The sequence below is a fragment of the Manis javanica genome, chromosome 3, assembly GCF_040802235.1.
Source record: "Manis javanica isolate MJ-LG chromosome 3, MJ_LKY, whole genome shotgun sequence".
NCBI classification, from domain to species: domain Eukaryota; kingdom Metazoa; phylum Chordata; class Mammalia; order Pholidota; family Manidae; genus Manis; species Manis javanica.
In genome coordinates this window covers 207,121,433-207,147,189 of record NC_133158.1, presented here as the reverse complement: position 1 = coordinate 207,147,189, position 25,757 = coordinate 207,121,433, and the positions used below count along the sequence as shown (strand labels likewise).

The 25,757-nt window shown below is 48.6% G+C and overlaps 1 protein-coding gene across 2 annotated transcripts in view; it reads left to right on the top strand.

Annotated features, from left to right (window-relative positions):
- Positions 1 to 25,757, top strand: part of LOXL2 (lysyl oxidase like 2) — an 84,570-nt gene that overhangs the window by 11,423 nt on the left and 47,390 nt on the right. The window contains exons 2-4 of one of the 2 annotated variants that reach the window (XM_073232686.1): positions 12,197 to 12,296; positions 13,090 to 13,503; positions 19,281 to 19,456. In XM_073232686.1, the coding sequence (XP_073088787.1) occupies positions 13,149 to 13,503; positions 19,281 to 19,456 (531 nt within the window). In that variant the 5' untranslated portion in view covers positions 12,197 to 12,296; positions 13,090 to 13,148. The remainder of the gene's footprint in view (positions 1 to 12,196; positions 12,297 to 13,089; positions 13,504 to 19,280; positions 19,457 to 25,757) is intronic. The other variant, XM_073232685.1, reaches the window with a different exon arrangement.

Sequence of the window (25,757 nt, the reverse complement as noted above, 5' to 3'; positions counted from 1 at the left end):
CCTTGGGGAAATAGGGATGCTGATAGCACTTTTCTGAGAGCGTTGCTTGGCACTGGGCAGCCACCACCACATGGCCCACTGAGCACTTGAAATGTGCTGGTCTGAATTGAGATGCTCTTTGAGTATAAAGTACATGCCAGATTTCAAAGACTTAGTACAAGAAAAGAATGCAAAGTATCTCATCAGTCATGTTTATACTGACTGCATATTACAGTGAGAATATTTGGGATATGCTGGGTTAACTAAAATGTATCATTAACTTTAGTTTCACCTCTTTCATTTTACTTTTTTAAGGTGGCTTCCAGAAATGTTTAAATTACATATGTGACTTACATTAGGTTTCTGTTGGGAAGTAGGTAGACTAGTCTAGATAGAGGATTAAATGAGTTCATATCTGTAAATCACTTTTCACATGGTAATTGATACAGAATGAGCAATCAATCAATATAGGGTTTGTTTTTTTAAATCCAACTTTGTCTTTAACAGAATCCCATCCTCAGCTCCAGCCCACGTGGTGTCCAGGTTGCAGTATAAAAGAAGAGGTCATCTTTTTGGTACAAGGGGTGGGGGGGGGGGTGAATGAATACACAGAATAGGCAGAAAATAAGAAAGTCTACATCCACCGGGGGCCGCTGGGGGTGTGCTGCTGAGCAATTGCTCACCACAGTCCTTGCCAGATAAAATTCCTAGCCCCCAAAGGTAAAGCACATTGGCCTCTGAGCACCTTCTAGGGTCCTGTTATGCTGAGGGAGGAGACTCCTGAGCTGCCCCAAGGCCTGCCTTCTGCCTTCCTGATGCTGGCATGAATGCTGCCTGGCACACTCAGAGCAGCAGACGATGCCCAGCCCTCTGTAGCTCCCTGAGTACAGTTGCAGGCGTTTTGGGAAGTAAGCGGAGAAGGCAGAAGTGGCCGGGTCTTGGGGCATCACGTTTCCTGTGGTCCCTGCAGACACGTTTGCAGGCACCCCGCTCTCTGCTCTGAGTGAGACCAGCTCACTGCCTCAGGCCTTGAGGTGCCCTCCAGGCGTCAGTGTCCAGTAGAGGCTAGGGGCCGTTTCTTTCTTTCTTTTTTTTTTTAAGGTATCATTGATATATACTCTTGTAAGGGCTTCACATGAAAAATATTGTGGTTATTACAGCCACCCATATTATCAAGTCCCCCCCACACCCTATTGCAGTCACTGTCCATCAGCGTAGTCAGATGCCACAGAGTCACTACTCTTCTTCTCTGTGACCCCACACACACCATGTGTGCCAATCATAATGCTCTTCAATCCCCTTCTCCCCCACCTCCCCACCTCTCCTCTTTGGTAACTGCTAGTCCCTTCTTAGACTCTGTGAGTCTGCTGCTGTTTTGTTCCTTCAGTTTTGCTTCATTGCTATACTCCACAAATGAGGGAAATCATTTAGAACTTAATCTTTCTCCCGCCTGGCTTATTTCACTGGGCATAATAGCCTCTAGCTCCTTCCATGTTGTTGCAAATGGTAGGATTTGTTTTCTTCTTATGACTGAGTAATATTCCTAGGGGCTGTTTCTTTGAGGGCAAACAGGTGTGTGCAGCGAGTTGGCCATTCCTAGGAAATCAGCTGGGATGGGCTGGGAGCAGGCCTCACCTTGCCTCTCCCAGGGCCAGCCTCACAGCTCATGACCCTTCTAGACACAAGCATTCTGGAGTGAGATTTTAGGAGCCAGAGGATCTTCATTCCTCATAAATTACTCCAACATCTGCCTGCCACCTTTACCACACAGAGTGGATCTCAGAGGTAAACAGGCACCTGTGGACCTGGGGAGGTCCACCTACTCACATACAACCCTATTGCCCTTACCGCCAACATGGCACAATATGCAAAATTCAATTGTCAGAATTCATAACTTGGAGTTCCTTGCTAAGATGTAAAAGTGCACTATCCTTAGGAAAGTAGATAATTTATTCATTAATGTGTTAAATTCCTTAATACAATAAATGTATAAGGAATGAATTTACCAACTCACTTTTCCTATAGAAGAAAAAGGCAGTTTTAATAGGGTGTGAAGATTTGAATAGGAATTTATCTTTATTCACTCAATAAATGTTTACTGAATACCTACTGAGTACGAAACAGAGCCCACAGTCAGGGGGCGTGAGTTGGCAGGAGGAAAGAAGAAAAATGTGACTGAGTCTATGCTGTGTGCTAGGATTTCAGGTTATCTCATTTAATCATCACACACACATACACACCTGTAAGGAAGGTTATCGCCATCATCAGAAGAGGAAATCCAGACTGTAAAAGTAAATTGGTCCCAAACCAAGAGAGCTGGGCTATGGCGAAGGCAGGATTCAGACCCTTGTGTTTTGATTCCAGGATGCCAAACATGGCCTCTCCAGGGAACCAGGGAGCCTGTAGGCAAGAGGACCCACTCAATGCAAGATGAGGAAGCCAAAGGCCCCATTCATAAGCTTCACGTTAATAGCCCTTTGACCTATGGTCAAAGAATAGAGCTTGTTTTAGAACCACCATGGAGAGGCACATAAGGTATCAGATGACCATCATATCAGATCAGCCAGTATGGATGGAGCAGGCCTGGAGCAGAGAACACACACCTGTATGGGGTCACAAAGCATGTGTTTGGAATGTGCTCTGCAGCCAAGCATTGGCTGGTAGTCATGAGAGGTCCAGGAGGAAGCATTTCCGAGATGTAGTGGCCGACTCAGGACTGGGGTTCAGAGAGGGAGGAATTAGCCCTTAGAAAGGCAGACCAGAAAGGCAGGGGGACACAGGTATTCTCACCGAGGACGTTCAGGACTTCAGTGGAGTTGTAAAATCTTGGAACCAGAAAAGTTCTTAAGATCATTCATCCAGTGCCTAAGAGGGCAAATGCCCAGTCCCATGGCACTCATCACCAATCCGTGCCAGAACTCTCTGGGCCTCTTGAGTCCTGATGCCACTCAGCACCCTCAGTAGCCACCAGGAACTGGTTGAATTTGACATGCAAGTGGATATCTGCTTCCTGCCCTGTCCTAGCCCACCGTCCTCATGACAGATGAGGAACTAGAGGCCGGGAGTGGCAGGGATTCATTAAGACAATGTAAGAGACTGAGAGCCTGAGCTCTTGTCCTGGTCCCTGGCTGCCTCTTAGTGCCCAGCACAATGCTTCCACATCCTCTGCAAGCTGACTTCAGCCAGGAACTTAGTGCCTGGCCAAGAGACAAAATGAGGACAGACAGGGTCAGGCGGAGGCAACCTAATATAAGGGATAGAATAGGAAGCCAGGATACCATGGTCAAGACTAGGCTCTGCCAAATACTTTGCACTGACCATGGGCCAATCCATTAAACTCTTAGTCTACATCTCTTTTATCTGTAAAGTGAAATGAGATGGACTTGCTGACTCTGAATTCCCCTCCTACTCTGAAGTTCTTCCCATCCATCTTTCTTTCCTGGCACCTTTCAAATACTGTGCTTCAAACACCTCCTTCCTGTCCCTGCATTAGTTGCTTATTTCCACATCTACTGCTTTAATCACATCCATTGCTTTAGTCCAAACTTCTCCGCCTTTTCTTGTCCCAAGCCACTTTCTTAGCCCACTCAAGGCCATCCTCCTCCCATAGCTTCTACTGACCTTTGTTCTTAGCAGGGAGGAGTCTCAGATTGGGAACCAGAGATAGAAATTGTGTTCTCTGTCCTTCTCCCTTAACTAGGTGACCCTGGGCATGGCCCTCCTCCTTTCAAAAGGCTCTGTGTGGTCTTCGTGGCTGTAACCTTCTCTGATTTCGCTCTCACTCAAACAGACATGCCCATAACTCTTAATACTCCCGTAGTCTGGACCCACTGATTTAATGCTTGAGCATATTCTCTTCTTGTAATACTCCCATTCCAGGGAGATAGGACTAATGCAGGAGACAATGGAGATGAGTAAGGGCCGAATTTACATTCTAGATGGGGAGATAGGCCCACTCCCACAATGTGAGGGCCTCCCATGTCAGTCTCTCCCAGAGCACCTAGCTCCATATGGTTATATAATAGCTCAGTTAAATACTCAGTAAGTGTAACAGTATTACTTTTCATTTACACAGCACATCTGTAAAGACTATGAACTGAAAGGAAATGAGTCATACAACTAGGAAGTCATATAGACTGTCCCTCTGTTCATGCAGAAAAGGAAGACATGGTTTTCTGCATCCAGTCCTTACTTATCACATTCCCTGGAAGGATCAATGCAGACAGGGCGCTTTCATTGTAGAGGCTACCAAATTCGTGAAAAACCCTGCAGTTGTTCAATGAAAAACAACATTTCTCACCTGCTCTCATGTTCCTTTCTGGAAGGAACATGTGTGTAAAACAACACTATATAGTAATGGCAAAAGGCAGAGGGAGTTGTTCTTGTTTGAAGCTTGGCTACAGCCTACCACCCCTTCTCTGAATTCTCACAAGTGGAGATTCACAGCTAAACTGCAATTAAGGCAGATCCCAGTAATTGCCTTATATGGTAAGGCTGTGATTGGGGAGACAGGCCTGGGCCACGGTGGGGCTCCCACCTCTCAGGGAAAAATGAGGATGCTTTGCCATTGTTTACATTAGCTGAATACGTTGATCATAGGTCGGAATCCACGAGTCCATTTTACAGAGAAAAAAATCTTAAGGGGAAATGATTTTTCTAGGATAGAGCCCCAGCGGGCTGCCTGGTGCTTTTTGCCAGCGCCTTTGTGAGGTCTCTGCTGTTCAGAAATAAAACTGTGACTGTTGTCCCCCATCAGCAGGGCCTGCGGTTTGCAGGGTCTCCTTCGCCCAGGAATTAGTTGGGGTCTACCCTGAACTATCCTGCCCTGTCCAACCCAATGTTAATAAGCGCTCGCTACGAGCCAGGCACTGGGCCTGGCGGCTCGGGCGAGTCCCGGTTCATCAAACAGCAGCCGCTGCACGTGAGAAATGTGAGCAGAGGGGGGACGTTCGTCCCCAAGGAGCGCGGCCCAGCCCGGCTCGCGGTGTCAGCGGCGGGCAGCCAGCCGGGGCGCGGGGCCAGCGCGGCTGCCGCGGGGCCGGGAGGCCGAAGCCGCCGAGTCAGGGCCCGCTCCCCGCCCGGGTGCCTGACCACCCGGAACCCCGCGGGCTCGCGCGTCCAGTCCCCCGCAGGCGGCGCGGCCTCCGCATCACCCCGAGGGCGTCCGGGCCGGGGCCCCTGGTTGGCCGGAAAGATCTCGCGTGAGTTCGCGGGGCGCGGCTCGCGCGGGGCTCCGGCGCCCGCTCGCAGCGCGCGTCCCCGGCCGTGAGGCTGCCCCGTAACCTTCCGGCCGCCTCTGCTCCGCTCAGCCCCCGGGGGTGCTCGGTCGTCGCGGCGCAGCGGCCCAGGCGCGGGCGGTCGCCGTAACCAGGCGCCACCCTGGATGGATTCCCGGCGCGCCGCCCGCCCTACCCGCTGCGGCGGGGCTGAGTCCCAGCTCCGGGCAGGGCCTCTGGTCTGACGGCGGAGGCAGAGGCGGGAACAGGGCGGCTGGCGGCGAGGACGGGAGACGCCGGGCGTTTGCTCTCCGTGCACCCAAGCTCCGCTTTGGACGTGGGCTTCTACCGGCGGTTTTCCTTCCTGGGGGGTGGATGGCTGCCAATGAGAAAAATGCATCTTAGAAAGCAGTAAGGGAAAGAGGAACATTCACTAGAAAAAGTGATAAAAAAGTAAAATAAAGAGATAACTCCGCATCCCCCAAAAAAGAAATACAAGTGGGGGAGAAAAGGTTAACCTCACTATAGCAGAAGTGCTAGTTAAAACAAAATGCTACACTTTTTTGCTTACCAGATGGAGAAAGGTTGGAAAACGTGGTCATAACCAGAATTTTTGAGGTTGTGGGGAAACAGACATATAGTGGCTGATGTGTAAACTGACAGTCTTTCTGGAGGGCAGTTAATACAGGTCTGCAAGAGTGTTGATTTTTTACCAGCCCTTTGACCCACCAATTTTACTTTTAGGAATTTATCCCAAGACTGGAAAGTTTCAGTTACAAGGATATTCAATTCAACAATGTTTGTAACAGTAAAAAATTTAGTGATAAGATTATTCAATCTTACAGTGTATCTATAGGATTGAATACTGTAAGATAAAAATCTTTTACTATAATAATACTCAATGAGGCGTAATGTTTGCAAAGTACTATTAAGTGTGAGAAAGTTTGCAAAACTATGTAGAAAATGATTTCAGCTTTTAAAAGGAAATGTGTATGTACAGAAAAAAAGGCTGGAAGGAATATACACCACACAATGTTGGTAATATACCCCCAATGGTGGTACTGCAAATTGTTTTATTTTATTTGTATGCTTTCTCCAGATTTTTACCACTTTTGCAATAAGGGGGAAAAAAGCCCAGAAAAGCTATTTTTAAAAGAGAGTAGCATCTGGGTCTAATATTTTGCAATCCCCCAGAGCAGAGAGTAGGAGAAGGGCCCACAAAAGAAGCAAAAAATCCAGGAGCATTTTTCTAGAACAGATTTAGGAGTTGAACTCTGGCCAGTCTCACAGATTGGAGAATCTAAGACCAGTGGAGCGGTTTATAGATATGCAAACCCAGAGGTAAAGATTTCTTTTAAAAAATTGCAGCACCACGTATTTTTTCCATTTCTGAGATGAACAGATGACTGGAGGCCTTTGTAGCCCTCGTGTGAGGAGAGCTTGGGGGTGGTAGGCAAGCACTAGACTGAGATAAGCAGCTATGGGCCATAGAGCATAGCGGGAAGGACACAGCCCAGGTCAGCCTGCTGCCCTCGAGCAGATCCTGGGTTGCTGCTCAACACTGGTGCAACCTCAGTCAACTTGTCAAACTGCTCTGTGCCTCATTTTCCTCCCGAGGATAATGTGTTTACCTCATTAAGTGAATTACCGCGATAGAATGTTGAGAATGATGTGTTTTAAAATGTACCTGGATTTTGTTTGGAGCAGGTGCGGTAAAATGTAGACGTGGAAATGACTGTCATGAACAAAGAAGTTTAAGCCCCCAGATCCCTAGAAATGAGGCATTGTATGCCATGCAGAGCCATACGGGGAAACACCAGAGTTGGTCAGGGGCTGAGGGGGCATGGGAAGCCGGGGGCGGAGCCTTTATTGTCACCTTCACAGGAGGGAATAGGAGAAGCGGAGTAAGAAGGCTAAGTAGTTTTGGATTGGTTGGTTGCATAATTCCAGCTCACCCTGGGGCACAGAGGCTGACTCTAATAGTCTGGTACCTGGCCCTGCTGTCATGAGGGCAGAGGGAACTGGCCCAGAGTGTGAGATCTTGATAAAGGAGGTGGTTGGGAGGGTCTGGCTCTGTATTGGTTGGCTTGCATATGAAAAGTAGGTGAATCTTTTATCATCTCTAAGAATTATTAGCCCGGGGAAAGGTAGCCTCTCTCCAGGGACAGCAACATCCCAGATGTCAAAAGAGCAGAAATACCGAAAATAAAAAGTCATGATTGATACACAGTGCCTGCATTTAGGAGACACTCTATTATGTTAGCTTCATACTGGTTCTAGCACTGTCATTCTTTGTGACGTTTGGCAAGTCATGGACTTTCTGTCTTAAATTTCTGTAAAATGAGGATATAGAAAGAAGCAGTATAGAAGAACAAAAGACCTTCCTGAATTCAAAGTCAGGCCATCCAGGCTCAAGTGGTTCAAGCCATGACCATTCACTGACTTCCTGTGGGCAAACAGCAATGTAGCGACACCATCAGTGCCATGTCAGTGCACCACAGAAAGAAAACATTGCTTTGCTGTCAGGAAGCCTCCCATTTACCAGGATCTTAAGGAATGTTTGTTGAATGAACAAATCGAGTTGTCACTGTGACCTATGTGCAAGTTAATAGCAATGAATTTTTTTCTTTTACATCATTTTCAAATATTGGGGGATATTCTAGTTCTTCTTTTTGTTATTGGTTTATAGCTTAATTCTACCATAGTCAGGCAACATTTCTTTGAATGCGGTGTGACTTGCTTTATGACCCAACTCAGGGTTTGTCTGGGTCAATCCTGCTTGTAGACTTTAAGCCCATCTGTCTTCTGTAGTGGAGTACAGTTGATAGCAACTTCTCAATTAGGTCACACTTGTTAATCATGTCATTCATATATTCAGTACAACGATTTTTTTTGTCCACTTCTTCTGACAAAAGGGGCATAAAACTTCCCACTATAATTGCAGATTTGCCAACTTTTTCCTGTTAGTTCTGTCACTTTATACAGATTGGGCCTATTATGCAAATTGAGAAGTGGTATCAGTGGATTTGACTCTTTCATCTTAACAAAATTTTCTTTTTGTCTCTAGTAATGCTTCTTGTCTGGAAGTTGACTTTATCTGACTTGTACCAGCTTTTCCTTTTTTTGGTTAATTTGTGCACGGTATATCTTTTCCATCCCTTTACTCAAAATATGTGTGTCTGTATAAGAAACAGGAAGTAGTATTGTTTGGTTAAATCCATTCTAACAATCTTTGTCTTTCACTGGCAACTTTATTTCGTCCAGTGTAAATACTGTTGTATTTTACTACTTCCATTTGTGACAACTGTTGTATTTCTCTGCTTCATTACTTTACTTCTGCAGTAATGAGATATTTTTTTAAATTAATTCCCTCATTTCCTCCCTTTAGTACACTGCTTGTTCTTTTTTTTTTTTTATATACTATTCTTATGGTGATTACTGTAAAGATTACAACATGCATCTGGCTAAGAGTGTTAAGGTTTGCTACAGTCTAATAGAAAGTAATACTTACACTACTTTGCAGATAATGCAAAAAACTTGCAACCCTTTCCCTATAATACCCCTCTGCATTTTGTGCTATTGTTGTTATGTATTTTATTTGAAACCCCACAAGAAATAACTGTTTTACACAGTTGTTCTTCATATAGATTTAATCACATAGCTTCTCCTTCCTTAACAATCATTCCTTCCTGCTTCTCCATACTAACATTTAGGATTATTTTTCCTTTGGCCTGAAGAGCTTCCTTTAGTATTTCTGTTTGGTGGCTCTTCTGATGACAAATACTCTCTCTTGTTTGTCTGAAATGCCCTCATTTCACCTTCATTCTCTCCAGTGGGTACAGAAGTCTAGGTTGACTTATTTTTTTCATCTCTTGGAAAATGTCATGTGATTATTTTCTTTGTTAGCTTGTCCGGCTGTTTTATCGTTGCTTCCTTGAAAGTAATACTCCTTTGATACTCTGGCTACTGTTAATATTTCTCTTTGTCTCAGATTTTTTCAGGTTGGATTTTATGTGCCCAGGTGTGGTTTTCTTTGTAAACTATACTGCTTGGGCTTGATATTTTTCATCAGTTTCATCTGTTTCTTGGCTATTATCTCTTCAAATATTTCTTCCACACATCTTTTCTCTCTCCTTTGGAATTCCAATTATGTGGAGTTAGACCTTTGTAACATAGTTGGAATTCCAATTATGTAGAACTTAACTCTGTGCCCTGACTTCTAGAAGTTAACCCTTCAGAGACTCCCACCTGAAGGCCTTGGTAGGGGTCTGTGGAGAAAGTGAAGGATTCTCACCTGGCCCTGGGGGAGGGAGGCCTGTAGTGCCCACACTACACACGTGTGGGCAGTATATTGTTACTGACTCTATATAAAGAGCTCCGTCCAGTGCTTTGGACGGCTGCAAGGCTGTGGGGCTGCATGGCTGCAGGAGAGCAGAGGCTGGAGTGGTGGCAGGGCCCAGGACAGAGACTGAGACGGCTGCAGGGGTGGAGAGGCCCAGAGGTAGAGACCAGCCTGCTGCATGCACACTGGCTCTGAGAGGATGGGATTCTAGTGATTGACCTGCCACTGTGGGAATACAGTTGGGTATAAACCCTTTTTCCCAAGAACTTTACATTGTCATTTTTCAGTCTCATTAAATCCATAGTGAACTTGACAGGGTCTTTGACAGGGCCCTTCCTCCTCAGCAGGTCCTGAACTCCAGTTTTTGTCTGCTCAGTCCTGGGAGGCTGCATAGAGCTTTGCTTAGCTTCTGTTGGCCATGGCCTTGGAATCAGCCTGTGCCTTAAGGGGAAAAGCAGACACAGCTGCCAGGCTCGCATCCCGCAGTGCCCATCTCTCAGGAGTCTTGGCTCCTGAGCCATTGCTGCCTCCACAGCTCTCTGGTATCTTCAAAGACATGTTTCTAGTATTTTATCTACCTTTTCTAGTTGTTCTTGGCAGGAACGTTTATCTAGTACAAGGTATTTGGCCACAGTCAGAAAGAAACACGTGGTACTCTGTGGAAATGACAGGAGCTGGCTTCTGTCTGGAGTCTGACATGATAATGGTGTAAAGTGCACACAAAGTGCTATTTTCAAGGGAATCAGAGAAAACCTTCATTCTGATGAGGGGCATCTGGGAAGCTTTTCTTGAAGAATGGAGAGGACTGTGACATAACGTTCTTTGGAGGGAAGGAGATAGGGTGGGGATGGAGGCACACTGATTGAGATGGAAAACTTAACCCAGGTATAGATAATCAAATGGGTGACCTGTGAGGGGACGGAGTGAGGGCAGGGACAGCAGCTAGGAATGTATGGGTGGGAAGGCTTCTCTGTACAGGTGGAGTTCGGACATCATTTATACATGCTGACGTTTTGCTGGCTTAAGAGTGACGTGTTCTGGCCCTGCCTGCACTAACTGCAGTGCCTGTGAAGTCCTTCATCCTCTCTGGCTCTTGGTGTTCTCCCTGACAGAATAAGAATCCCATTCCCTGCCTCCTCCACCCACACCAGGTTCCAGTGAGGAACAGATGAGCTCATGGATGCGGACGTGCTGTGACGGGAATGAAGCGTGACCAGGGCCTGGGAGGGCTGGGGCCTTCAGAGCCGTGTCACTAGTGTGTCGCACTGTGGTCTGAAGGGCACCATTGCAGGAACCCCCACAGCTCTCTCCCCCCGTTTGTGAGTTACAGGATGAAGATGGTTGGATCTCTAGGGAAACTGGAGGGCGTTCAAAAGTCCTCAGCCCTGGCTGTCCCCTGAGCACTGTCCCCTCTGCCCTGGCAGGCATCACGGGGGACTGGCACTGCCTGGGCATCCCAATAGGGAACTGCCTCTCTCCCGATAAGACTACCTATCCTGGGCAGCTCTGGGCAGGTATCTGGTCCTTCCTCGATGGTGATGCACTGTGAGCTGAGGGATACGATTAACCTCCCCCTCTGTACCTGGTTAAAACAGAATGTACTGTGCCTCCCATTAGCTACCATTAGGTTCCCCCATCAGGTCCTGGTCTTGTTTTCAGAGCCTCACATTCCGTCTACTTCTTCTTCCATGAAACGCACCCGTAGTGCCTTCCTCTCTGAATTATGGGAGCACCAAGGCACATGAGCTAAGTATTTATCTCTTCTTATATGATCTCATCTAGAATTTTTGGAGGTAGGTTCCTCCTGGGTAGAATGACAACATTCTTGAAAATTTAACGTTTTTATTTAGCAAATGTAGTATCTGTTATGTGCCATTCATTCAATCTTCATAACAATTCTGTGAGCTAGATGTAATCATTATCCCTATTTTATAGGTAGGAAGCACAGAGAAGCTAAGTAGTTTGCCCAGTGTCACCCAGCTAGTATCAGAATGAGGACTCAAACCCAGACTATCTGGCTTCAGTCTGTGCTCCCCAATTCTGCTGTCCAGACCACCCTCGCCTGGTGACAGGCCACACAACCATTCTCCTGTTTACCACAGAGAGCTTCATGCCTCCTCTGTGCAAAGAGCAGGCTGGTCCCTGCCCCCTGTACCTCTCAGGGACAGAAACTATGAGATGGGATGGAATTGTTATCAGGGCATCCTTGGCTTCTCCAAGTGTGACAGATGCGCCTCAGGACGGCTCTCTGAGGCTGCTGTTTGCAAAACCCACAGCTCAGCTGAGGGCAGGCCTGCGAAAAAGCTGTTCAGGGGGCTTTGTCACTGACCTCCTCAGTCATGCAGAGGACAGGACATAATGAGATCGGGGGTGTGGGTGGACAGCATGCTGGCGGGTCTGAAGGCTGAGAGCCTGAAAGCAGAGCCACAGGATGTGTGGGCAGAGAGGAGAGCAGCTGGTGGGCAAGTAGAGATAGAGCCACCAAGCCTCCTCGTGTTATTCTCAGCACCTGGAAGAGGCCATGTCCATCCAGGTCGAGGGAGGAAAGACATCTTCCAGGGGAGTGCCCAACCTCTCAGTGCAGCACTCGAGTCCCACCTTTCACCAGGGGCTCAGTCCCTGGAACCAACTCGGCTTCTCATTCTGTAACCATGCCCAGGAGCCTACAGCGTTTACTCTGGAGGTGCCAAAGAGTGAGATACAAGTCCTGCCCTAGGATGTCTGTAACCTCCTTGGGGACGTGGAAGCTTCTGGGAAAGGTGAGAATACTAGATAATGAGCCTCCCAAGGAGGCCTGGGAGCAGAGAACCCTGCAGGCAGCTTCAGTGAGGATGATTTGCAAAGGAGGTGGGATGTGAGCTGGGCCCCAGGGGGAGATGTACAGAGGTGGGGAAGAGGAGCAGTGCGCAGGTGCCCTCGGCCTGCCCTCTCCCCCTGTTGCCCTCCCTCTGCACCATCCTGCAGCCCGGATGCCAACCCATACAGACTCCACCAACAGGCTTGGTTTCAGTTGGGTTTGCCCAACTGGAGGCACTAGAAAGCAGTTGGAAGACTGAGAAGGGTGGGGTCAGGTATTTATCCCTTGCGCCTGTTGCTGTGGTTGGGCTCCAAGACCCTTCACTGAAGTCACGGCTCTGCGGCTGCGGCTCTCCTGGGTTCCAGGAACCGCTCCCGCTCCCTGCCTGGCCCTCAAGCCTGGCATGGCTTGGAGACGGCTCTCCTCCCAGCCCTGGGTCTTAGGCAGGCCTGCATTCGTTCTGTGAACTCTGCTCACCTCTCCAGAGATAGTCGTTCAAAAAACTCTGCTCAAATTAAGTTTGAGTGTGCTGCTTCCTGCCAGGAACCCTACTGAAAAGAAGCATTTCAGAGATAGGGGAAGATGGGTGGGCTAGAGAGGTAGGAAGTCGTAAACCTGTCTGGCTGAAGTGCAAGCGGGGAGGGGGGTGGGAGAGGAGATGGGAGTCTAGGATGGGAAGAGCTCTAACACCCAACAAAGGCAAGTGAAGCCCCTGCCGCTCTGCAGCTGTTACCTGCATCTCTCCCCTCTTCCAGGCAACGCCTGCGTGTCGCCTGTCACCGGCCCCATCAGCCCCTCCAGCCAGAGTCCGGGGATGGCGAGGCGGGAAGGCGCCCGCCTGTGCGGCCGTCTGGCTGTGCTCGCCCTTCTTCCCTCGGTGATCCTGGCGCAGTACGAGAGCTGGCCCCACTATCCCGAGTACTTCCAGCAGCCTGCCCCCGACTACAGCCGGCCTCGGGCGCCCTCCGACGTCGCCAAGATCCAGCTGCGCCTGGCGGGGCCGAAGAGGAAGCACAGCGAGGGGCGAGTGGAGGTGTACTACAAGGGCGAGTGGGGGACCGTGTGCGACGACGACTTCTCCATCCACGCCGCGCACGTCGTCTGCCGGGAGCTGGGCTACGTGGAGGCCAAGTCCTGGACCGCCAGCTCCTCCTACGGCAAAGGGGAAGGTAAAAGGCTCTGTGCTTTGGAACCGAGTGTGGTGTCCCTCGCAGCCCCGGGAACGGGCTAAGTGCGGTAAAGGACGCTGCCCCTACAGTCAAGTATGAATTCCTGGTAATACTTCCTGTGGGCAGCCTCCTGTGCCTGCGCTGGAAGGAGGGAGCAGTGGGGTTCTGGGAGGGGTGCAGTGACCACCCATCCTGCTCTGCCTGGGACTTTCCCGCTTTTAGCACTAAGTCTGGCATCCTGGGAAATGCCTCATCCTGGGCAAACCCCACAGGTTAGTGACCCTAGTTAGGGGCTGAAGTCAGTCTATACTTACCTTTCCCAGCCACGTGCCCTGCCTGGGGGCCACATCAACCAGGACAGGGGGCGCTGTTCTCCCAGTCGCCCCCTGTAAGTGCCTTTTGCTCTTTCTCACGAAGGCTGCCCATAGGCTAGGGCTCCCTGACTCCCACCACGTCCTGCCCCATGTGGGTACACGCTTCTAAACTAAACTAACACGCTGCTTTGGGCTTGGCCATCCTGTGAGCACAGTTGCTCTGGTCGGCCTATTCTTTCCTCCTCTGTTAAGTCCAAGTCAATATATTAAAAAGTTTTTTTGGTTTTTTTTTTTTTGGTAGGAGCTTTGAGGGAGGCAGGTGTTGGAGCCCAGAAGCTAGAGCTCGTCCTGGTGCTCTGCTAACCAGACCTAACTGACCGTATGCTCCATTGGAACACACCCTTTCTGGCCTCAGTTTCCCCAGCTCCCCAAGAACTTCTGAAACTCTCATAGTCTGTAGTCTTCAATAGAAAAGTAGATAAGGGTGAAGAAGATAAGTAGAAAAGCAGAGAAGTGGGAAAGTGGCTAAACCAAGTTGAGTTAGCAAAAGCTGCAGAATTAAAAAAAAAAATCCGGGTGCTAAGAGGGCCTCTGCATGCGTCTGGCTGCTGGACTGAAGCCGAGGTGCCCACACTCTCATCCTGGACTGTTGGATTAGTGCCACACTGACGGATAAGATCCCCTGTGGGGGCTTAAATCATGATATTCTCAGTTAAAGTCTGAGATGGAGTTAGGACTCTGTAGCTTTGGAAGCCTCCCAGGTAATTATATACATAACCAGGTTTCAGAGCCATTGAAATAGATCATTGTTGGGGTCTCTTCCAACCCTTGCTTTCTATTATTCTAGAAATTGTTAGACAAAGGAAATCCCATCTCATACATGTCTCACCTCCGTGCAGTTGAGTATGCCCTGTTAGGGTAACCGGATCAAGAGCCTGCCCCTGGAGTAAATGGTCTCCCAGGCTGAGATGGGTTCCTTAGCAGTGAGGAGAGTAAGAGCAGCGAAGATGCGTCAGCAAACGTCTGCACTAAAGCCCACCTCTTGTCTTTTTACACAGACTCTGGACACTTCATTTTCCCACTTCTGCAATTATTCTGCTAGCTGAATGATCCAGGGCTTACATCAGATCTGTATTTTCTATTCCAGGCTCTCAAAGCCTAATTATTTTATAATAAATACTTTCCAGTGACTGTGGGGTTTTTCCAGGGACAACCTTCTTTTATTTCTACCCAAACCTAAAGTTTACCTGTTAACAGATAATGTGAGTGCGGTTTTTCACCATCCCATGTTTACCTGCCCAGGAGCGGGCACAGGGTGGCTGCAGGGGTGGGTTACTGGCTCAGACTTTGTCATCCAAGGATGATGAATGCGGTTGGGGGCCGGGTGGAGGGGACTTCAAGGGGGTAGAGGGAGTGTGTGAAGAAGCAATGAAGACAGTGGGCCATGGAGCCCAGGCTGGCTAAGTAGAAAGGTCTGTGGGAAGCTGCTGGGGTCCCTGGGTTACAGGTTGCGATTACAGTCTGTGAAGCAGTGTGCTAGGAAAATGGGGAGGGCATGGGGGTGCACAGCAGAGGAGTTGAAATGGAGATGGGGAGGAGGTGTGATCATTGGTGATGGCAAGATCTAAGCTGTGGCCATGGGAGAGCAGCTGGCCCAGGGTGGAGGAAGGTCATTGGAGAGAGGGGCTATAGTGACCAAGAGGTCAGAAGGACAGGGAGGGGCATCTGTATAGATGTTAAAACTGTCAAGACTTAGGAAGGGAAAAGTGTCCAAGAAAGAGAGGGAGAAACAGATGCTAAAACAATTTTAAACTGTCATGTCTCCAGGACTTTAAGGATTATGCTGTCTATATAAACTGGCACTTGGTTTACATCAGGAGAGGCTTTTTAAATATATATGATCACAAATAAATTTCATCAGCATGGGTTTATGATTTGTAGCACTGGATACATGGTGGTCACTCAGAAAATATTCGCTGCCTGACTCGTTTTGATTTGGGAGAATATTAAAAGCAGTTGGCAAGCAGAACTTGGCATAGTGACCAGAGGAAGTGACCAGTGCGTTGGCATGTGCTGCAGCAGGGTCTAACCCGCACCTGTGCTCTGTGAATGCCCTGAGGATGCCCCTCCTGGAGCGCACGCAGACACCTGCTCCTCTGTGGCTTGAGCTGTAGTGATGAAGCCTGGGAGAGCACCCCACACACCTCCCAGGTTTTCCAGCCTGGCCTGTCAACAGACCTCCTCTCCCAAAGCATCTCTGAGTTCAAGAAAACCATGGGCCCCTTTAGAAGGTTCTAGAAGGGCAGCTGCCCCGTTCCTTACTCTCTGGATGGGGCTCACAGCAACCTGAATCTAAGGAAGATCCTAACTTGAACAATTTCCATTGCCTCAGCAGCCCAGAGGAATGTTCCGGCATTCAAACAGAATTTCATTTATGATCTTTAACTTCCAAATGGTCTGGTAATTTATTTAAATTCTCCTCCTTTCATCAGGAGAAGTTCATAGAGTAAGTGAGTAGAAAGAGTAAAATGAAGTTGTGCTTCTGAATGACTGGCTTTTTGTGTTCAAAATTTGAGTCCCATCTGTGTCCCACGGGCCACTTTCCTAACAGCTCTGAGAAGGCATTTGTTGAACTTCTGCCCAGAACCACCCTACATTCCAAAATCAGAACCAGAAGCTGGGTGCTTTGGGATCAGGACAGTCTAGTTGGTAGGCATTGAACATATAGAAAAAAAAATTGTCATGAAATCAGGCCAAATAAGTACACCATGCATGGTGATGCTATTTTGGGAGGAATAGACACTTATGTTTCCACCATGTAAGAAAAAATAACCCATGGCACTTTGTAGAGGGCAGGGCTACCGGGGTGGGTGACTGGAAGCCACTTCAGAAAGCAGCTCTTGAGCACATTAGCTCCCATTTGTGCGCCAGGTGCTAATTTCACATGTTCCTTATCAAAACGTAAAGTGGCCCTGTAGGATCTGTTTTCCGGCTCTTCACGGTTCCTTTAGCCAGTGCCGTCCTGCTTCCCATCCCTCTGCGAGGGCCTTTTCTCTCATTGCAGAAGGAATAAGGGTTCTGCTTCCTTTCATCTCTACCTCTTTGGCAACTTTGCTGTAAAACGTTCTAAAAAAGAGGCCCCACTTCAGGGGCAGAGGGTCTTTTCCGTTGCTAGTACTTCGCGAGCCAAACACTGGTTTGTTGTTGAAACAGCATCGATTAGGGAGCATATGTTTCAGTGGAGCTTGACGGCTTGGAGACATAGCCAAATTGAGAAATCAGTTGGCAAACCTCAGTCCAGATGTTTTCAATAAGCCCTTTGTTCCCCACGATGCGTCTGAGGCAGTTGCTCTCATTTGAGCCCTGACTGCCTTCACAGTGGGCATGTTCACCAGGGCCTCGGAATCAGGAGACCGGCCCCACATCCTCCCCGACCTTGGAGAGTCCCAGATTCTCCTTGATTTTCACGTCTCTACAATGGGAATGTTTTTATCTGCTTCCTCCTTGCTCCATGGAAACAACATTGCTTCTCTGACTTAGTGGACGGTGGAGGGAGCAGGAGGTGGAACGTGCACTAAGCAGTTGCGTCATCTTATTGAGTCTCCACGGTGACCTGTTTGCTGGGTGTCAGTGCTCTCGCTTCAGAAGTGGGAAACAGCCTGGGCTCACTAGCCGGCCCAGTCACTTCATGCCCGAGCCCAAGGCAGAGAGAATCTGAACCCAGGTTATCTGATTCCACTATGCTAGAGAGCCCTTCATGGAACCAGGAGAAAAATGAGAGGTTTGATTTTGTAGTGGTGTTTATAGAGATCACCATTTGAAAGCCCTCCAGCAGTTTAACTGTTTAAACCATCTTTAATTGTGGTAAAATACCCGTAACATAAAATATGCCGTCTTAACCATTTTTCCATGTACAGTTTGGTAGTAGTGTACATTCACACTGTGGTGCAGCCCACCTCCAGACCCTTGTTCATATTCTCAGACTGAAACTCGGTTCCCAGTAAACAACCACTCCCATTCCCCCTCCTGCAGCCCCTGGTAACCCCATTCTACTCTCTGTCTCTGTCTCTGAATTTGATTACTCTAAGAACCTCATGTAAGAGGAATCACGGTTTTTGTCTTTTTGTGACTTATTTCGCTGAGCATAATGAACTCAAGGTTCATCCATGTTGCAGCATGTGTCTGAATTTCCTTCCTTTTTAAGGCTGAATAATATTCCAGTGTATGTATAGACCACAATTTGTCAGGGAGCCCTTGGGTTGCTTCTACTTTTTGGCTATTGTGAATAGCATTGTAATGCACTTAGGGGTGCAAATATCTCTTTGATACCCTGGCTTAATTTCTTTTGGCTGTATGCCCAGAAGTGGGAATTGCTGGATTGTATGGTAGATCTCTTGTTAACTTCTTCAAGAACTGCCATACTGGTTTCCATAGCAGCTGCTTCATTTCATATCCCCACCAGCAGTGTACAAGCGTTCCCGTGTCTCCACATTGTCACCAACACTTGTTACTTTCTGCTTTTTGGATAGTGGCCACCCTAACAGGTGTGAGGTGGTATCTAATTTTAATGAAGCTTCTGGCACTTGGCACACTGAATGCTCAACTTAGTGCAAATCGGGGAAAGGCACAGGAGGTGAGCAGAATTCCACAGGGCCTCCAGGCAGACTGCCTAGCTGCAACCAAGCTCTGCCTTCACCTGACTTCTGAAACGTGAGAAGGCGGCTCTGTGGGGTGGCCCTGCAGAATGAGGTGTCCTGTCTGCGCCAGAGCTCTGCATCTGTGAAGTGGAAGCAGTGATGCTTCCTGGTCCTCTTCCCTGTGGTATGGGGAAGTCAGGGAAGTAATGGACGTGAAAATGCCTTAAAAATACCAAACCCTGAGTTGCAGGGTAGCTTAGGTGCTTCCTGAGGGGTCAGAGTTCAGCGTCTGCTGAGGATGCAAGGCAAGTCTGGCTTGTGCCACAGTCAGTATAACTAAAATCATCTCTGCCATTGTCGTTGCCATTTTTGAGTCTCTATGGGCCAACACTAAACCAGACAAGGGCCGTGTATCATCTGCAATCTGCACACAGCTCGTGTCATGAGTACCCCAGCTTTTCTGAGGAGATAAAGAGGCTTTGACCAAGGTCATACAGCTAAGTGGCTGAACCAGAATTCAAGCCCAGCTTAGTATCCAAAGTTGGCTCTTTCCCCCGTACAGTGTGACATCCAGGCTCAAATCTGACTTCTGTTCAAATTGTGTTCAGTCTGCCATGTCCCTAGATGACATCAACTGCCTACTCTGGCAAGAGAATCGTAACTATATGAATGATACACAATACTTTGACTTAGGAAAAATCAATTGATGACTACACACAGCTGCCAAAATTAGAGCGAAATTCTCTTCCTATGTCTAACATCGGCGCCCCCAAACACACAAACCTATTTTAACATAGCACTTGGTTTCTCTCTTTGCCTCCTTCAGGGCCCATCTGGTTGGACAATGTCCACTGCACTGGCAAAGAGGCGACCCTTGCAGCCTGCTCCTCCAACGGCTGGGGTGTCACCGACTGCAAGCACTCAGAAGACGTGGGTGTGGTGTGCAGTGACAAAAGGATTCCTGGGTTCAAATTTGACAATTCGTTGGTCAACCACATAGAGGCAAGTCGTGTGTTCTTGATGTTTCCTTCATGTAAGTGTTTTCCTTCTTCCATGAAACTCACTCCTGGCCTACTGACTCCAAGAAGTGTGTAAGCACTAAGGAGGGGTCCCAGGCCAACCTGATTTCTGGTGGGAGCAGTGGAGGAGAGGATTTCTGGAGAAGAGGATACCACCGTGGGGGGACGGGGGAGGGCAAGGGCACTCCAGACCCACAGAGCAGCTTGGGTAAAGGCACAGAGGCGTCAAGGTGTGACCTGGGCCCAGTAGTGCTGTCCAAGACTGAAATGTGAACCTGGGAGTGGTGTGAACTGAAGCTAGGAAGGGGGGCATGAAAGGCCTTCTGGGCTATATTCGGAGAGCACCCCTCAGGCTGGGGAAATGCATTCGTTTTCAATTGCTGTGTAACAAAAGACCCCCAGATTTTACAGCTTCAAGCAACACATATGTGTTATCCCACATGGTCTCTGGGGGTCAGGAGGGGCTCAGCCGGTTGGTTATCTGAGCCTCTCATGAGGGGGCAGCCACTCTGGGGCTGAGGGATCCTCTCCCAGGTTGACTCATGTGTTTGTTGGCAGGCTTTTGTTTCTTTCTGGCTGTCAACTGGAGCCCTCTGACCTCCCCACACTACCCTCTGTAGGCTGCCTAAGTGTCTTTAAGACATCGCGGTTGTCTTTCTCCGGAGGGAGCGAAGCATGGAAGCCATCGTCTTCATAACCCTATCATGGAAGTGAGTCACCCGTCATTCCTGCTGTTGGTCACATGGACCAACCATATGCACTGTGGGAGGAGGTTGTCCCAGGGCATGGATTCAGAAGGCGGAGATCAGTGGAGGCCACCTCAGGGGCTGGCTCCCAAAGGGCAGTTGTTCCCAAATCTACCTAGGAATCAGAATCTCTTTAAAAACTCAAGTGCCCGGGCCTCGTCCCAGGCCTACTAAGTCAGAATCTCCCACGATGGACCAGACTACTTTTTAAAGCTCTCTCCGATGATTCTGACTTTGCCAGCCTGGCCCAAGTCGGCATTCAGGAGTGACAAAGGGCTTGTGACCCTTCCTCTAAGTTGATGGCAAAATTTCAGATTTAGCTTTTCAACAAATTCTCCACTCAAACAACAAAATCAACAATATATATGCACTACTTGTCTCTATAGGGTATGTGGGGCTTTAGTGCAGGAGGATTAGGCAGCCAGGACTCCTTCCCCAAGCAACATGTTGGATGTCACCCCCAACGGACTGTGGGGGTCTGCCAGGAATGCAGGCCAAGTAGTTTTCACTGTGCTGCAGCTTCCAGCTGAGCCTAGGACTGACGCCGGAGGACAGTGACTTGAAGTTGCCCTATATGGGCTCCAGAGGAAGTTCTACCGAGATTGTGGGCTTTACATTTTCCTCTCATGACTCATGCTGGCCTGCTGTCTGCTCATATGTTCCTAGAGGACACTGAGCATGCTGGGGACGTGTCTGAGCGTGCGTCGTGGCGCACAGAAGGATTTCCAGCCTTCTCTCAGCTGGCAGGATCAGACCACTGCCAGCCAACACTCCTCAAACTGTGCTGTCTTATTTGGTCTAACTAGAAGAGATTGCTAGAGGGTTGATGTACTTTAGTGTTCCAGTTACTGCAGACAACTTTGCTTTACCATAAAGTCTGTGATTTAGAGGGTAGGCTTGCCTGACCCAGTTTCACACTTTCCATATCCACTCTTATAACCTCATATGGAATAATTTGCACCTACTTATATCTCACCTTTCCAATGAGATTGGAGGCTCCCGGAAGGCAGGGGCCCTATCTAATTTTCCATTGTATCCAGTAGAAATAATGTTAGCTACCTAATGGGAGCACTATCTCCAGCTCCCAAATTGTCTCCATCCCAGGGATATAAACCAAAACCACTATCCCTGTAGATGAGAATCTCTCAGGATTTAATATAAAAATAAATAGTGGTAAGAAGCACACAGAAACAGTCATTCCTTTATAGCATTGCCCTGACTAATAGGACAATCAGCTTAATTATAGCATCTTTAGTGGACCTCTGTTTAGCCAAGAACCTCAGGATAATACGTGTGGATTGTCAAGCAAAGATCCAGGCTCTGGGCATAAAAAAGTTATTGAAGGCTTGAATAAAAGAAAGTTGGGCCAGAATTTCAGGGCATTTTAGGTTGGGAAAATGAGAGGACTGATCTGACACTAGAAAAAATGCTTCTGGGACAAGGACTGAGTGATGACACTGAAACAGAGATGGCTTTACTGAATATGTCTATAGGCAGTTCTGATGCCAATCAAGGGAGGTGCATGTAAGTTGGCTCATGGAAAAAGCAGAACCTTAGTTGTGTGGACTAGGCAGAGAAATGACTGAAAAGATACGGCAGAAAGTACTTTCTTATTCTGGGAGAGCTGAGTATCCCTGACAGGGGAGCAAAGTGCCTATCTTTATTCCAGGCACTTGCTGGCTGCCTCCTGCACACACATCATGGTCTGGGACATCGTTAGGGAGAGAAAACATGGACCTGGTCCTCTAGCCTTTATAACCTGAGAGGACAACATGCATGTGCCTTGGGAAAACCAGAGGTCATTTAAAGGCAAGGAGCCTGGACCCCCCCATGAATTTGCAGTCTCCCAGGGAGGTCTGCCTCAGGGGAGTATCTAGTTTGAGGGGCCAGATGACTTCCTCAGCCTTCCATGCCTTGCATTTTCAAGGCCCCCTGTTGCTGTCAGAGAAATCAGACTGGTTACCATGAGCCAGACTAGGGGCGTTCTCAGCCAGCCACAGGTGCTGGCAAACTTTCAGCCGACGAGCAGCTCCCTGTGACTTCTTCCCTCTGGGATCGGCAGAATGTAGGTCACAAAAGGGCCTAGATGTCAGGGTGTCTGGGAGAATCTTTGAGCTTCCAGAAGATTCTTCCCTCCAAGATTCCGTGGCTGAAGCTCAGGTTTACCAGCAGAGCTGGCCTGAAGACGACCTACAGGGGTATTTGTGGGATGCTAAGGTGTCTCTCTGAGCTGCCTGGTGTATTAGCCTGTGTCAGCAGCTGAAGTCATGGAATCCTTCCTCTTGGCTAAAGAGATGTCCCCTAATAAGTGTGGATAGGAGGAAGAGCTGTAGGTGTGGTAGACATGCAGTTAGGTGGGGTCACAGTGTGCAGGCCAGTGACACCCAGGAGAGCTGCTGACCAACCGGTGTGAGCACAGCGGACGGTGCCCCGCAGCATCTCCCAGGGCCGCCCTCCTGCGGCTCCATCGTGTATCAGAAACTTGCATGGAGTTAACCTGTGCACTGATACAATTCCCAGGAGACACGAAACCAGGAGGGACTGCTGGAATATCATAGTGTGGAATGAGATTTGCAGAAACCTCAGTAGGGAGAAATAACAGGCCCCACTGTATCATATTAGGGAGGAATAGCGGGCCCTGTGTCAAGGTTCATGGGAAAAATAAAAGTTTGGTTTGAGTTAAAGCTCAGCATAAGCCAAAGGTATGATGTGGCTGCTAAAAAAGTGAATGTAAACCTATGCACCTATTGAATTCTTGCCCTAAACTCTGCAGTTTGGAACAAGAACTGTGGAAGGAAGGGTTCATTCAGAGACCATCTCTTAACTCGGTTCTCCAGAGGAAAGGCCAGTGGGGCAATGACAGGACTGGAAACCATATAATACAGGGAAAGGAAGACACTGTGTCAAGAAGGAAGACGGGGAGACCTGTTGGTTCTCCTCAAATACTTGAAGTGCTACTGTGCAAAAGATGCCTAATGACTGATTCTAACTCCCAGAGCTAAGATGGATGAGAAGGCAAAGGGATGTAGATTTCAGCTCAGTGTGAAAACTCTAACACTAAGAGCTGCCCTGCCATGGATGGGCTACCTGGTTAGTGGTGAGCTCCTATCACGGAGCCGTTCAGGCGGGGACCCGATGACCTCCTACCAGGAATCAGCAGCCAGACAGCTGCACTGCAGAGGAAGCAGGGCGAGGTGACTGCCACGTTCTAGTAAGACTTATGGTGCTCTGCACATATGAAAACGCACCTGGGTGCCCACAGCCGGCTATTGGCAGTGCCCACCATTGTGTGACACCATATTTGTCACCCATGCCACACACACATGTGTGTGCTGTGAGTGTGGGCTCTCTCCCTGCCTCTTCTCTGGCTGGCCCCTCATGACCTTGGCCTTGAAAGGAGGAGCAGACTTTTCGCCCTCACTCTTCCACAGCAGAGTGTGAGAGCTGAAGCTGTCCCTCAACCTCCCCCTGCCCATTTGGGCCCATAAATTCAAAAGTGGCTAAGAGTGGGGTGTGGTCAAAGTAAACTGTTAGTTTAAGCTTTCTCCATGTCTTGTGACCCCAGGTGTAGATGACTGGCTGAATGACTGTGAGGAGGACATCCCCCCTCTTTCCATCCCTACTCTGCAGGGGTGTGGCAAGGCTCAGTAACACCCACCCTCACTGCCTCCTGGAAATTGGCTACAGATCACAGACCATTAGAGATGACCCTCACCAACTTGTGCCTTCTCTGGAGTGCACTGGAATTCCCCAAGCAGAGATGGAGGAAAAACTGCATAGTCTAGACCAAGTTCATCCTACTCTGGGATGCCAGAGGCATGAGTCACTAAGCCCAGGGGTCTGCCTGATGGAATTTCACTCGATGAGCTAACTGTCTTCCCGGGGACGCCTTCCACATCTGCTTGGAGCATTCCTGGGGGCTCCTTGACACTTTATAAATTCCCTTTTAAAGAGGGAAAAAGTTAGCTTCCTCATATGAATGGCCCCACCAAGGGAGAGTTCACAGTCTTTTACCCTGAGTTACCTGGTGGCCAGCAGCCAGAACACTGAGCGAATCCATTCTCTTTTGAAAAAACGATGGTTTGAAATCAACCCCTTCCGGCTATGACAGTCTGTAATCCAGAGTGCAATGGTTTCTCCATTAGAATGACACAGCAGGCACTAGTCATTTACAAGGCAGTTTAGAATATTCTGCAGGGGAAAATCAATCAGGTGATTTCTGTGAAAGTCCTCTGCAGACAATAAAGTGCTACAGAATGTCAGCCGTGCCAGCCCTTCCCCAGCCTTGGCTCATTTCATCCACAAAATGAACCAAGCAGCCTCTCAGGTCTCTGCTTTGCTGATGGAGGCTCTACTGTCACATCTCACTGTGCAGCCTCAGTTTGAGATCCCAGAGTTAAAGGCAGGACCCCTGACTTCCAGACTCAGTGGAGCCTGAGACTTGCAGCTGTATGTCCTGAAGGACTGACCCTTCTCAGGTCAGTGCAAAACACCTCGCTATAAAGCAGCATTTGGAAGATGAGTCTGGAGCTAGTCCTCAAAAACTTCTTAAAAAGAGGTAAACAGGAACAAATGATAAAATGTGAAATATTGTTAGTTCCGAGCAAACAGATCTTTTTTAAACCTAGAAAACAGGGCCCCGATCGAACCTCCCAGGATTTCAGAGGCTCTCAAATCGAGAGGCTTCGTTTCCTGTCTGTGGCGGGTGGACAAGTTGGAAAAAGCATTAGATAAGAATAGAGTATAAATCCAGACACTCTTCTGTGCAAACCTCTCCCCACCGGCAGTGTTGCACATTGCTATGTCATGTGCTCACAGACAGGCTGGTGGCTGGGGCCACGTGCCCTTAGGTCAGAGAACAGACAGGTCTGTTCCTTTTCTTATCCTCCCCACTTCTTTCCCCACTCATTTTTTTAAAGGCTCTTTTGCAAAAGCAATTAGGTTACCAGAACTGATTGCAAGCCCCCACCCTGTGAGATTTATATATGACCACTCCTTCAAGTGGCCCCCAAGCCTCAGTTTCCCCTCTGTGACAGCAGGTAGCCCAGGAGGAAGGCCCAACAGAGGGGCCATGAGGACAGAGCCAGGAGGATCTGGTACCCCTACCCACTCCTCTTTCACATCCTTCTGGAAAGGAGCTGAGACCTGAAAAAGCTCTTTCTTTTCCTCTTAACCACAGACACTGAGGCTGTTGCAAATTTTTTAAATTCCAGGAGCCCAGGTTTTTATTAGTCACAGTCGGCTGCCAAGTGCTTCTAGGTTTTCCTGTCAACAGCAGCCTTATCTCACCAGCATCCAGGGGGCTCCAAGGCAAGAGGTCTGGAGTCCAAAGGAGAGTAATTAATCTAGAAAGGTCTGAGCCCTTTCCAGCCAGGAGTTCCCCCATGCCCCATGCCCAGCTAGAGAGGGGGCATAATAGTTTGCACTGGGTGATTAGGAGAGAAGGGGAGCCTGCTTTCATCTCTGTGCAGTTTTAGAGCTGGTGGTCCCTTCCAAGCCTAAAAATAGCCCTGCTTCCCCAACGGCCACAGGATAGCT